The following is a 12,556-nucleotide window of genomic DNA, read 5'->3' as shown; positions in this document are numbered from 1 at the left end:
TCCTCCCACTCCTGCTCTCTCTCCCCCTCTCAAATAAAATAAACAAATAAATCCTTTAAAAAAAAAAACAAATATGTTTATACTTCTGAGTATTCTCCTAAATCTCTAGACTCCTAAGAAATCAAAGTTTCCTGAGAAGTTCAGTACCTACCTTTGATTTTTTAAAAATCTTTTTAAAATTAAAAAAATTTTTTTTTCCTTCCTTGATTTTTTATTGTGGTCATGCTACCTACAGAATTAAATGTCCAAACTAGGAAGTCAATCCAAGATTTTCTCCCAAGTAATTTATTTTTTTCCCCAATGTCCTATTGTTCTGTTCCTTTTTCCATCAGGGACCACTGGAAGTAGCCCAAGTGTTCTTGGCCGAAATTCCAGCTGACCCAAGACTGTATCGACATCACAACAAGCTGAGATTATGCTTTAAGGAATTCATAATGCGGTAAGATGGACTATGGCTGCGAAGGCAGCCGAGCAGCAGTTCTCAGAGTGGGGTCCCCAGAGCAGCAGCTAGGGCACCCCTAAAACTTGCTAGACCTATGGAATCAGAGCCCCCAGAGGTGGGGAGTGGTGGTCTGGGTATAACCAGCCCTCTGGGGATTCTGATGCAGACTCACGTCTGGAAATCATTGCAGTAGATCAGCCTCATGTGTACTAAGTAACCAACATTGAAACTCTGTAGTGTTTTCGCATTTACAGTCTTGCGTGCTCCTCCCACATCAAACCGGTATTACCACCAGCCTCATTTTGCCAAAAGGGGAAGCAGAGGTTTGGAGATGGGAAATGATTTTGCCTGAGGTCACGCAGCTAGTTAGTAGGAGAGCTGAGTTCAAATCCAGATCTTCTGAGCCGCATAGCCCACACCTCCGTCCGTGTGCTGACCGTCCATGAGGCTTTCAAGTCCAAGAGGGTGTTTTAGTATCATGTAATAACTTGTTTTTGGAATCTTAAGAATAGAACCTGCTTCCAGTTTGGTGAAAGCAATTCTAACACTGGGCTTTTTCAAAAGTATCATCTCTCGGGCAGTTCCCATTGTCAGACAAGCCTCTGTGGGCTGGCATCAGGAACAGCCCGTTCAGGCTGCATAAGAGTGGGTCTTTGAGCAAGGTCTTGCAAACTATCACACTACAGACAGGTACAGCTGGGTCTCCTGTGGCCCTGAAATGAATGATAATGAAGGTTGGGATGACCTTTCACCCATAAGAGGGAACAACATCAGGAAAATGTGTACTAATATTTCTTTCAACCGTAGAGCAGCATATCAAGTGTGGGTATAAACTTACTTGGCAGATGGGGACCAAAGGAGGCTAAAAGTGAAAGTTTGCTAAATTCACTGAAAACTCATCGGCATGCCGGTGTTGAGTACGAGGAGAGATCCCTCCTCCACAGGCGTCGGTGAGAGGTTTGTAAACGTGCTGTGTGTGGAGACACACTCGTTCTGTGGGCACGCACCCCCCCCCACAGATGGCCTATACACAGAGATTGTATTTATTAATATTTTGGGATTTGAATTGCTTCCTGTATCTGAGAGCAATTCTGATATTATGCAAAAGCTGCATTTTCTTTAGTAAATAGTACCTTTTTACAGAACAAAAAACTAGAAAAATACTGCAGGAATTTTTAAAGAAAAGAGGAAAGGAAAGAGTTCCTTTCCACTTATCTTCATTTAAAATTTGTTATGCGGGGACACCTGGATGGCTCAGTTGGTTAGGCGCCTGGCTCTTGATTTTTGCTCGGGTCGTGATCTCGGGGTCCTGGGATGGAGACCCATGGGGGGCCCCATGCTCAGTGGGGAGTTTGCTCAGTGGGAGATTTTCTCCCTCTTCCTCTCTCCTTCCCGTGGCTTGCACTCTCTCTCTCTCTCTCTCTGAAATAAATTTTTAAAATCTTTAAAAAATAGATAAAATGAAATAAAATAAGTTATGGTTGAAAGCCCCTGAAGTTGGCCGCGGCCCAGGCCTGTCTGGTCCTCTGGAAGGACTTCGGCAATGTTTAATGGGACAGAGTATGGCCCGGGTTCCATATCAGTTGTGGGGAGACCGGAGCTGAGTGTCCGTCTAGTCCCGACAGGACCCCATGTCCATGACCGAACGCCAGCCCAGGGCAGCTCACTAGCCCCTGCTGAGAGCGCAGGAAATACAGGCCTTCGGAGCTCAGAAAGGGATGGTCTGTGACAGGCTGGAGGCTGGGGAAGCCTTCACGTAACCTTCGTCTGGAATATTTAGGGTAGATCAAAGGAGACGGTCAGACGTGGGAGCCATGCCTGGTAAAGCGACAGACCACAGAACCTCGGGGGTGCCTCTGGGCCCCTCGGAGTCAGCCAGAGTAGTGTGTTCTGGAAGCCTGTGAGGACAAGAGGAGAGACCAAACACAGTCGTCTTGGCTGACGGGGCTCGGACAGAGGGAAGAGTAAAAGCAGCCGCGTGAAGAGCTGACGGATTTGGCGCCCCAGCCTGTGGCTCGTACCCTCAAGGCAGCGGGAGGCGAGGAGACCTTCCTTTCCCCTCACCCCGGTTGCTTAATTGCTTCTCAAGTCCCCTCAGCAAGTTCCAGGCTCTTAAGAACCAGAGTCAATATTCTGTCACATTATTTCCCCCCGGCTCTCTGCTTCCGACCCAGACGAGGTGACGCAAGACTGGAAGATTCTGGGGCTGGAACAGCTCTCGGGCTTTCCCGTGGAGGACCTCCCACTCCTCGGCAGACTCGAGCGGTGGGTTGATAGCCCAGATTTCCGGGGTGAACGCTGTGAACCCTCCGACGCCTCTTTGCTGAGCGCGGACACGCAGGCCTGCCGGGTGCCATGCAGTGAGCAGTGAGGGCCCGGCCCTGGGCGAGGCCTTGGACTTGGCTGTGGCAGCGGCCCCGGACTGGCCACAGAGGACGTGGCAGGTGATGCTGCTCGTGGAGCCGGTCCCAGAGCTCCTCCTCAGCCTGTTGCCAGGTCGGGACCTTGATCCGCTCCTGCCTTTTCCTGCAGTAAGAAAAAAAAAAAAAACCCCAACACCTCAGGGTTTCAGAAACCAAGATGGTGACATACACCATCTGTTTCCTTCTCTGCTCCCCAAAGTGCTCAAGCTGTTTCAGGCAGTGAGACCAGAGCCAATCCGGGTGTTTAAAATTTCTTCTTGCATTTCTGCCTTAGCTCAGGCTGGTGTCATCAAATACCATGGACCGAGTGTCTAGAACAACAGACTTTTATTGCTCACAGCGTTGAAGGCTGGGGAGGCTGAGACAGAAGGTGCTGGCAGGCCAGGCTCTGGGACGGGCCCTCTCGTACTGGCCCGGCCCCCTCAGGGGGTGGAGAGAGGAAAAGGAAGAAAGCTCTCTGACAAGGGCACTAACCTGACCCCGTGGGTCCCATCCCCCTCTGTGAATCCACAGTGATTCACACCAGAACTCTTCTGAAGGTCCTTCCCTCCAAATACCATCACGCGGGGTGTTAGGGCTCCAACATCGGAATTTGGGGTGGCAGAGGACACAAACCTTCAGTCCATATTATCTGAACGCTCCCAGCCTTACAAGGACTAAGTGACCCTTCCACTTATTTTTATGTTGCAATAAAAGACCACGCCCTCCACGGCACCCTCACCAGTGGTCTTTAGGGGACGTAGTTCCTGCCACACCCAGGCGGGCTCCTCCCGCACCTCTGGTCCCGGAGTCAGGACCCGGCCCACAGAGCGCTGGTCACACAGCAAGTTAAGAGGCAGGACCAGGACTGAAATTCTTACCGAGGATAGGCTGCCCTTGAGGTTTGGGGTCTGGTCGAGGCCGCCCAGGGAGGGAGGAGGGAAAGGGCTGAGTTGGAGAAGACCACTGAGGAGGGGTGCCTGCTGGGGCCATGGCCCTCTCACACCCCCGGCAGGCGACCACCTCAGCCCCGGGCGCCCTGCCCCCACATGATCCTTCCTTGCCTGAAAGGGCCTGGAGCCCAGTCCCGGAGGGCGGGAGGGAATGCAGTCCCCAGCCTCTCCAGTATTGCTGCCAGACCCCCAGCGTTCCAGCAGTTCCATTTCTTTCCTGGGCCTGGAGTGGGGGGTTGCTAAAGAGGGACAGGGAAGAAGCTGAGAAAGGCAGAGGATGAAACTGGGGCTCCAGACAGAATACGTCCAACTTGAGACGGAGGCCACCTGCCTGGATTCTAGCTGGAAGGGCTTCTTCCCAGGTGGAGTACACGGTGTCCCAGTTAGCAGTGTGAGCTCCTGATCCAGGCTGCTGGGGTTCACAGACCCACCGGGTCTTAACTAGCCGTGTGACCTTGGGCACGTTACCTGGCCTCACTTTCTCCAACTTTAAAATGGGAATTGTATGTATTCATAACTGTCTCTTAGACCTAGTGCCAAGATCTGCTGAGTCAACACACAGAGCTTAGGACAGGGCTGGGCACATCCTGCGTGACCGACCAGTGGAACATCATTTGGTGGGGCAGAGAGCAGATCAGTCTGAGAAGGAAGCAGAAACTTACCCGTCTGATTTAAATATAGATGTCCACCCATGACTCGGGGGCCTCAAGTTTGTACCGTAGACACAGTGGGGCCGAGGACACATGAGTGGGGGAGTGCCAGGTCTCTGGATTTGCACCTGACTCTGCGTTCCTGCAGGTGTGGGACTCGGGAAAGGGTGTTCCATCTCTGCATTCTTCCTTAACTGTGAAAAACAAGGGTCAGGAGTGGAAACGCTGGAGTACTTCATCCTCCTCCTATGGGACAAATCGTTTCTGTGCTCAGACTGCGTCCATCAGGAATCATAACCATAACGATAAGTGTTCTTACTCAAACATTCTAAGCATTTTGTATGTTTTCACTCATTACACCCTTACAAGCATAACCAGGTTGGCTATTATTATCACCTCTGTAGCGCAGGTAAAGAAACTGAAGCATAAGTGCCCGGCTTCATGTCACAAAGCTGATATGCCACAAAGCAGGATTCAGAGTCTATACCCCTAACGACTGTGCTGTGCTATTCTCTTTACGAACAGTGTTCAGTGGCTCATAACAGAGACCTGAAGGAAGATGGCTTAAAGAACATAGAAACTTATTTTTTTTCTCATAGAAAGTAAGATCAGAGATTGTCGTCCCAGAACTACGTCATCCTGGCTCTCTCTCCATTCTTTTGCTCTGCCATCCTGATCGTAGTGCATCCATCCTCATGGTCACAAGATAGCTGCTAGGGCTCTAGCCATCATGACCATGTGAAATATCAGGAGCGGAAATGAGGAAAGAGCAAAAGGGCTGTGCCCCTTTAAAGAGCTTTCCTGGTGACTTCATTTTGTATCTCATCAGCCATCCCTTTCTGTTAAGGGAGGCTAGGACCTGTAACTTCCCAGGGAGACTCATCAGATGGAGTTCTGTTATTAGAAAAAAAGAGAGAATGGATTGAGGAAGGAACTAGAAATTGTTGGCCATCCCAAGGGACTGTTGTGAGGACTCTGCTAGAGGAACATCACAGAGGAGGGAGGCCAATGGATACAGAGATGGAGGGCTACCTGATGACCCTCTCTGTAGGAAAGACACCTACCTCCTTCTGGAGTGGCCCCTGGAAGTGACTGTCTACAAAAGCCAGGAACCATGTTCTGGACTTAAAATTTTTTTCCTCTCAGTCTGGTTTCTCTAGGATTCTGGGTTCTGGAAACCCCCAGGCACCTCTGCTATGAAAAAATGCTTGTGTTCAGTGACCTGATCAACAAAGGGGGCAACCAAAGACCTGGGATGGTGGTGTCACTGAGTGAGAGCGGCACAGTCTGTGTCTGCAGACCTAAGGACAATGTGACAGATAAGGTCACTTGAGCAATCATCCCCATCGTAGACCTATGATATTGTGTAGATTTCCAAAGAGAAATAGCTCTTCTGGAGGAGGTAGATTTCGTGCATGGCTCTCTCATTAGTTTATGGATTTAAATCAACATGATGGTGGAGTGTCTGCTGGTTCAGTCAGTTAAGTATCTGACTCTTGATTTTGGCTCAGGTTTATGATCTCAGGGTTGTGGGATCGGTGGTAAGATTGAGTCTGGTGTCAGACTCGGTGCTGAATGTGGAGCCTGCGGAAGATTCTCTCTCCCTGTCTCTGTCCTCCGCCCACCCTGTCAGTTAAGCATCCAACTCTTGATTTCAGCTCAGGTCATGATCTCAGGGTTGTGGGATCGGGCCCCCTCATTGGACTCGACTCTGTGTTCACCTCGGAGTCTGGCTGTCTTCTCCCTCTGTTCCTCCCCACCACTCCCTCGCCCCCCCCCCGCCTCAAATCAATAAAAGTAATATCTTAAAAAAGGAAATCTAGAGTATAGAATCCAAATGGAGGAAAGGAAGAAATACAGAAAATGTATTTCTTCAATTCATAAACTATAAAATTTGATAAAATACAACTTGATGTTACTATGACAACATCTGAAAAATTTTTACCCCACCTATGAATATATTCCTCTTTGTCAAGCGCTGTGTTCATCTGTCGCTCTACAACGAGTTACCTCCAGACTTAGTGGCTGAAAACAACAACATTTAATTATTGTGCGTGGAGTTCTAGGGGCTGGTGGGCTCAGCTAAGTGGTTTTTGCCCAGTCTCTCGGTGGCCCCCAGGCAGTAGCTGTGGCCTGAATTGCCTGAAGTCTTCCTCACTCACATGTCTGGTGTCTGGGCTGAAAAATGCTCAAAGAGCAGGTGGTTTGGGACTCCAGAGGCACGTGTCCCAAGAGACAGAGCCAGGTAGAAGACACACTGTCTTCTTCACCCTGTCACAGAGCCCATAAAGCATCCAGCCAGGTCCAGGACACATGGCACACCGTCAGAATGTGCCAGCTGCCTCTTACTACTTTGGAGCAGAAAGGCTAGAGGGCATTTAGTTCATTCCCCTCAAGTTTTCAGAGACACACTCCCAAGGATGCGGTCAGCCCCTGCACGCCCCTACAGTCTGCCGATGTTACAAACCCGGACTTTGAAGTCATCCTGAAACTGATTGGATTTTGCACACTGATTTTGCAGTGGCTTTTACAGATTGGATTTTACACACATCCTGAAACTGATCAGATTTTATTGCTTTTTAGTTCAGAAGCAATAAAAACATAGGGGCTGGTGGTGATTTCTCAGGATTCGGAGGTTTTGTACAGCCCCTCCCCAGCCCTACCTGGAAGCTTTGATATGCAACCTTAGACATCCTACAATTTGCTGCAGTTAACATCAACTTGAAAGACTGCTGAAGGTCCAGTTAGGGGAGTTCTGGCCTCAGGCTGAGTTAAATCGGGGCTAATTGTGTGGGAAAGCTGTGGTCACGGGTTTATTTTTGCCAAGGCCAGATAGCTTCCCCCTGTCCTGTGGCCATCTTCCACGCTGTTTGCCTTCGGCTGCCACCCTGAGAATGTGTTCAGTGGTAATACAGAGGATCGGGGTCACAAGGTCTGGGTATCCCCATGACTCATCCGAGGTTTAACCCTGCAATTAGGAAAACAGTTTAAACCACATTGATCACCAGGATCCCATTCATCTTCAGGGCAATAAAGAATTATTACTAATTTTTGCATGTCAGCTGGGTTTCAACCATTACGATGTCCCTTCTAGGTCTGTAGATTTGTAAGTTTCCCGAGGTAGCACAGCATAAAATAAAAGGCAAGACTCTTTATTGTGTTTAAATAACACGGTTTTCTTCTTTGGTATGTAGTGTACTCTGTGAGAGACTGTGGAAACACTAGGCTTGAGCTTTCACGATTTTCTCTCTGATGCTTTGCAGTTTCACCGCGTGGAGCTCCGTAGGGATCTGTTTCTGTCAATGAGAGGATTTATGTCTGTTTGCAATTCTGGAAAATTACCAGCTGTTATCTCTGTTAAATGTTGCCTCTTAATTTTCATTCCCATAGAGAGTTATTTAGATGTGGGCTGGGCATCTCCATTCTATCTCCAGGTTCTTTTTTTTTTTTTTTTTTTTTTTAAGATTTTATTTATTTATCTGAGAAAGAAAGAGAAAGCTTGGGTTGGGGGGATGGGCAGAGGGAAAAAGAAAAGCAGGTTCCCCACTGAGCAGGGAGCCCAACAGAGGGCTCAGTCCCAGGACCTGATGTCATGACCTGAGCCAAAGACAGACACACTTAACCGACTGAGCCACCCAGGTGCCCCTCTAGCTCCAGGCTCTTAGCCATGTTTTAATATTTTTGACTAAAAAAAATTTCTTTGGTGATTTCCTTAGATCTGTGCGATAGTCCGTACGGTCTCCCATTCGTGTCTGGTTTATTCTCTACCCCGTCCATTGGGATCTTTCTCTTTATCTTAGTGCCTACATTTTTATTTATAGAAGTTCCATTGGTTTTTTTCTGATGTTTCCCTGATCTCTTTTTCTTCATTGTCTCTGATTATTTTCATCATGAATTTTGTACCTTTTTTTTTTTTACATCTCTGTATTAACCTCTGGTTTTTTATATTGTTCTGTCATCTCACATTCTTTTGGGGATGTTTCTCCTGCTTGTTGTTTCTGTGGGTCTTCTCCTGTGATGATTGTATCGTGAGCTCATCTTTGGCAGGGGTCACTGTTTCTGTGGGTGGCCCAGGAGCCCTGATGCAGAAAGCATTTCTCCAGAGCAGCTACACACTCATTTCCGTCCGAGCCCTGGGGGTTCCAGTTACCTTGGTTGCTTTTTAAGTTAATTTCTCACCTTGGAGCACACACCATACAGGAGTATAAATGTATAACCCACACCCACGTGTGGTGCAAACCTAGAATTTCAGTTCTTAGACTTGCTCTCCCAGTGATGGCCCCAGACTGTTAGCAAGCTTTCATTCCACCTCTCTGGACCCCTGGGGTAGCAGCTTTTCAAGCCCCCTGACTAGATGCAAGTGGCATATTCAGAGCCCCGCTTTGCCCTTGGCCGAGGCTACCTTTCCTGTCTTATGTGGGCTCCCAGCACGCCACACCACGCACCCTCCCCAAGCCTCTAGGACCCCTGTGCAGGCTTGAAACTCTAATGGGCACATCTTGGGACAGCTGCTGTGACATCAGCTCCTGCTATCACTCTGATTTGGATTCTTCTCCTCCTCTCCGGTGCCTGGGGCTCCCCTTCGTCCTACGACAAATGTTTGCTGTACGTTCCAGCACTTCTATGTGTATGCAGTGGAGGATGGCGGGGGAGGTAGTGGGCTGAGTGCATTGGCTCCGTCTACTACATCGCCATAAGTCACCGTGAGTTCCTTGTGAGCACAGCAATGACCCTGAGTTTGAATCCCGGACTCACCGCTTCCTCACAGCGTTACCTCGGGCAAGTGACCGAACACTTCTGAGCTTCAAGACAAAAATGAAGACAAATACAGCCTTTCTGAGTTTGTTGGGAGAATTAACCAGATAATGTATGGAAAACTCCTCGTATAGTGCCTGGCTTGGGGCAACTCAGAGGATCATGGTCTCTGGGTCACTTTTCAAAGACATTAATTCCTGGGTGTTCCTCCTTTGGTGTTCTGATTCCTGAACTCTGAGGTTAAGGTCCAGAAGTCCGAACTTTTGAAAGGCTCCACAGGGGATCCTGACAGGCCATCGAGTTTGTAGGTACTCTTGGAGGGGGTCAAGAAGTGTTAGATAACCTCCAAGCACCTCAGACTCCTACAAAATACCACCTCATTCCACGCCCCCAACCCCTGTGTTCCCATCTCAGGTGCGGTGAGGCCGTGGAGAAAAACAAGCGTCTCATCACGGCGGACCAGAGGGAGTATCAGCAGGAACTCAAAAAGAACTACCACAAGCTGAAAGAGAACCTCAGGCCAATGATCGAGCGGAAAATTCCAGAACTCTACAAGCCGATATTCAGAGTTGAGAGTCACAAGAGGTGAGTTCAGGGCAGAGGAGGCCTCCTGCTGGGGGATGAAGGACAGGGCTTGGGGCCCAACGGGTCGGGGCACACTCTGCCGCACAAGCTTCGGGGACTGGCAGTGCACCTGCAGTCAGAGAATCCACCAGAACCTGATCCGTCCGGCCTCTCTCCTGAGTGCCTTCCACTCCCTCTACCTTCTCCTTGACCTCCCTGGGACCTCTTCATGCTGGCCTGCTGCCTGTGGTCTTCCCCAGGACCCATTTCCTCCTGTGTTTTCTCTGGTGCTAGCATGAAGGGATCTCAGGACCTTTGCACATTCACTAACTTAGTGAGTTGCTCATAATCCCTGCCTTTTCTGGTGGGTGGTTTCCCTCTCCTCCTTAAAAAGATTAATTGATCTTTCTTACCTCTGTTTTTGTGTTTTTTGTTTTGTTTTGTTCTCTCTCTCTCTTTCTCTCCTTTGTAATTTCAGAGACTCCTTCCACAGATCTAGTTTCAGGAAATGTGAAACGCAGTCATCACAGGGCAGCTAGGAAAAGCTGTCCTCACGCATGGAGACCGAGGCTCTGTGACCCTGGAGAAGTCCTCGCTGGTACTTCAAGCACTGGATATTTGCTGCACAGGACGGACTGCATTCTCCTTGACAGGACAGCGCCCCGGAAGCCTTAGGATCCCAGGGACCGTGGGAATTGCACCCAAATGGGGTCTGACCGGATTTTGGCCATCCGTCCTGCAGGATGGGGAGACTGGAGGGTGGTCAACCAGGGGAGCCTGTGTATTTATCAAAGCATGGTTTTCCACAATATCGTACAAAACAAGGCAGAAACAGCACCTCCTGAGGAGTGGTTGGTCACTGTTTACCAGAGAGATGACTTCCTCTGGCCATATGGGATTTACAGGATAAACCCGCATTGCCCATGGGGAAATGGAAACACTGTCTGCTGTCCCATTCAGGGTGAACCTCCTGCATCCCCTGTTTATGGGAGCGGAGGGTGAGCTGGCAGGAATGCAAATACGAGTTCAATAAATCCGTGATGGGAGGCCTCACTGGAAATCCAAAAATCATGATGATGGTTGGGAACCTGGATCTAGGTGAATTATTTGTGAATTTGGTACCTTTTTGGTAACGGTGGGCTAGTTGTTGTGTAGTTACTTTTGCCCAATTGTTACTATGTGTTAAGTTAATTTAACAAGAGTTTATAGAAGAGGAGCCTGGACCTACTGAGTTCAGAGACACCCGGTACTTGGCCATTTTCAGTTCCATTCACACGCTTCTCCCGCAACACCTTGCATTTTTTTTTTTTTCCTGCTCCTTCTTGCGCCCTCTTTTTTCCTCCGGCCTGGGACCAAGTTTATTTTTGTAAAAGGATAATAGTTCTGCTTTCATTTCAGAATGCCGAGCCGTCTGTCAGCTTGTATATATATCGGCTATAGAGACGGCTGAGCTCGGACGACTTCAGACAATGTACTGTAGGACACAGATGAACGCTATTATGGCTTGAGGATTAAATCATATATTTTTCATATGCCTGATGCCCTTGACTGGTACTAAAAATGTATTAAGAATGGCAAGTGAAACGTTTCCCTTTGCAGCTCGTGTTTTTTATTTCGACAACTCGCAGCTCTCACAAAGCACTTTGGAGAAAAGGAAAGATGCCGTGCGTGGGTGTGGTCCTCCCGATGGGGCTGTCCTGGGGCGCGCCTCCCCGGCAGCATTTAATCTGGAGTTTATAAGAGAGAGAAGTGCATTTGGGTAATCCAGAACGGCTGAGACATGAATTTATATTCTGAAAGTGATTTTTTTTTTTAAATCATAAAAGCTTACTAGTTCACATGGCAAACTCTTTGGTGTTTAGGCATTTCGGGAAGAACTCTTTCTAAAGGATATTATACCTCTAATTGCTTTCCTAAATGAGTCCATAGGAGACACTTGAATTCCATATGCTGTTTGTCGTCTTCTGTGTGGGAGGTTCTGGGTGAGACTCAGGTCACATAACATCGTCCCTCCAAAGCCTGCTGTCTTAGCGAGGAGGGAGCACTTCTGAGCACAAAGCCCCACAGAGCGTCTAGAACAGGCAATAAGCCCTACAGAACTGAACCTTTCATGAGTGACTCAAGGCTGGCCGTCAGTCCTACCAACATATATTCTATTTTGCCCTCAAATAGTAAGTGGTAGTGGCTAAGCTACCTACAGCTGTCTTTTAACTCCAAGAGTCCTAATAGTCCCAATGAGCTAAGATACTCTTGATTAAAAGTCCCCTGTGTTTAGCTACCTATTGTCCCTCGTTGTTGTTTGTTTTTTTTGTTTTTGTTTTTAGTCTTTCTTGTACCACAGTGGGTGCGACTTGCTTCCCAAGTTCAGGGACTGTATTAACTTCTGCCTTCTACCCTCTACCCCAGTGCTGAATTTACGGAAGACACTCAATAAGTGTTCGCTGTACGGCTAAGTCCACAAGCGTGTGTGAGTAGACTTCTGGAATAGCCCTGTCCACTAGAAATGCGATACAGCCCACAGGTCTAATTTTAAATTTTCTAGTAGCCAGTTGAAAAATAATCACGAAAAGAAACAGGTGGCATTAATTTTAGCAATGTATTTTAGTTAACCTGATATATAAAAAACATTATTGTTTCAACATATTATCAATCCAAAAACTATTAATGAGGTATTCTATGTTCTTTCTGATGCTGGCTGCAATGTCTGTCTGTCTGTATTTGACACATTCAGATTTTATACTTGCAGATTTAATCTCAGTTAAAACCAGCCGCATTTCTGGTGCTCAGTAA

General features: G+C 48.1%; 1 protein-coding gene across 4 annotated transcripts in view; it reads left to right on the top strand.

Annotated features, from left to right (window-relative positions):
- The window catches only part of DOCK8 (dedicator of cytokinesis 8), a 202,456-nt gene extending 191,102 nt beyond the window's left edge, over positions 1-11,354 (top strand). For all 4 annotated transcript variants that reach the window (XM_082696632.1, XM_082696631.1, XM_082696634.1 and 1 more), the window contains 3 exons: positions 333-439; positions 9,617-9,787; positions 10,245-11,354. In XM_082696632.1, the coding sequence (XP_082552758.1) occupies positions 333-439; positions 9,617-9,787; positions 10,245-10,305 (339 nt within the window). In that variant the 3' untranslated portion in view covers positions 10,306-11,354. The remainder of the gene's footprint in view (positions 1-332; positions 440-9,616; positions 9,788-10,244) is intronic.
- The last annotated feature ends 1,202 nt before the right edge of the window (positions 11,355-12,556 follow it).

This window comes from Mustela nivalis, assembly GCF_964662115.1.
Source record: "Mustela nivalis genome assembly, chromosome: 13".
NCBI classification, from domain to species: Eukaryota; Metazoa; Chordata; class Mammalia; order Carnivora; family Mustelidae; genus Mustela; species Mustela nivalis.
This window is presented reverse-complemented; position numbering and strand designations above follow the sequence as displayed.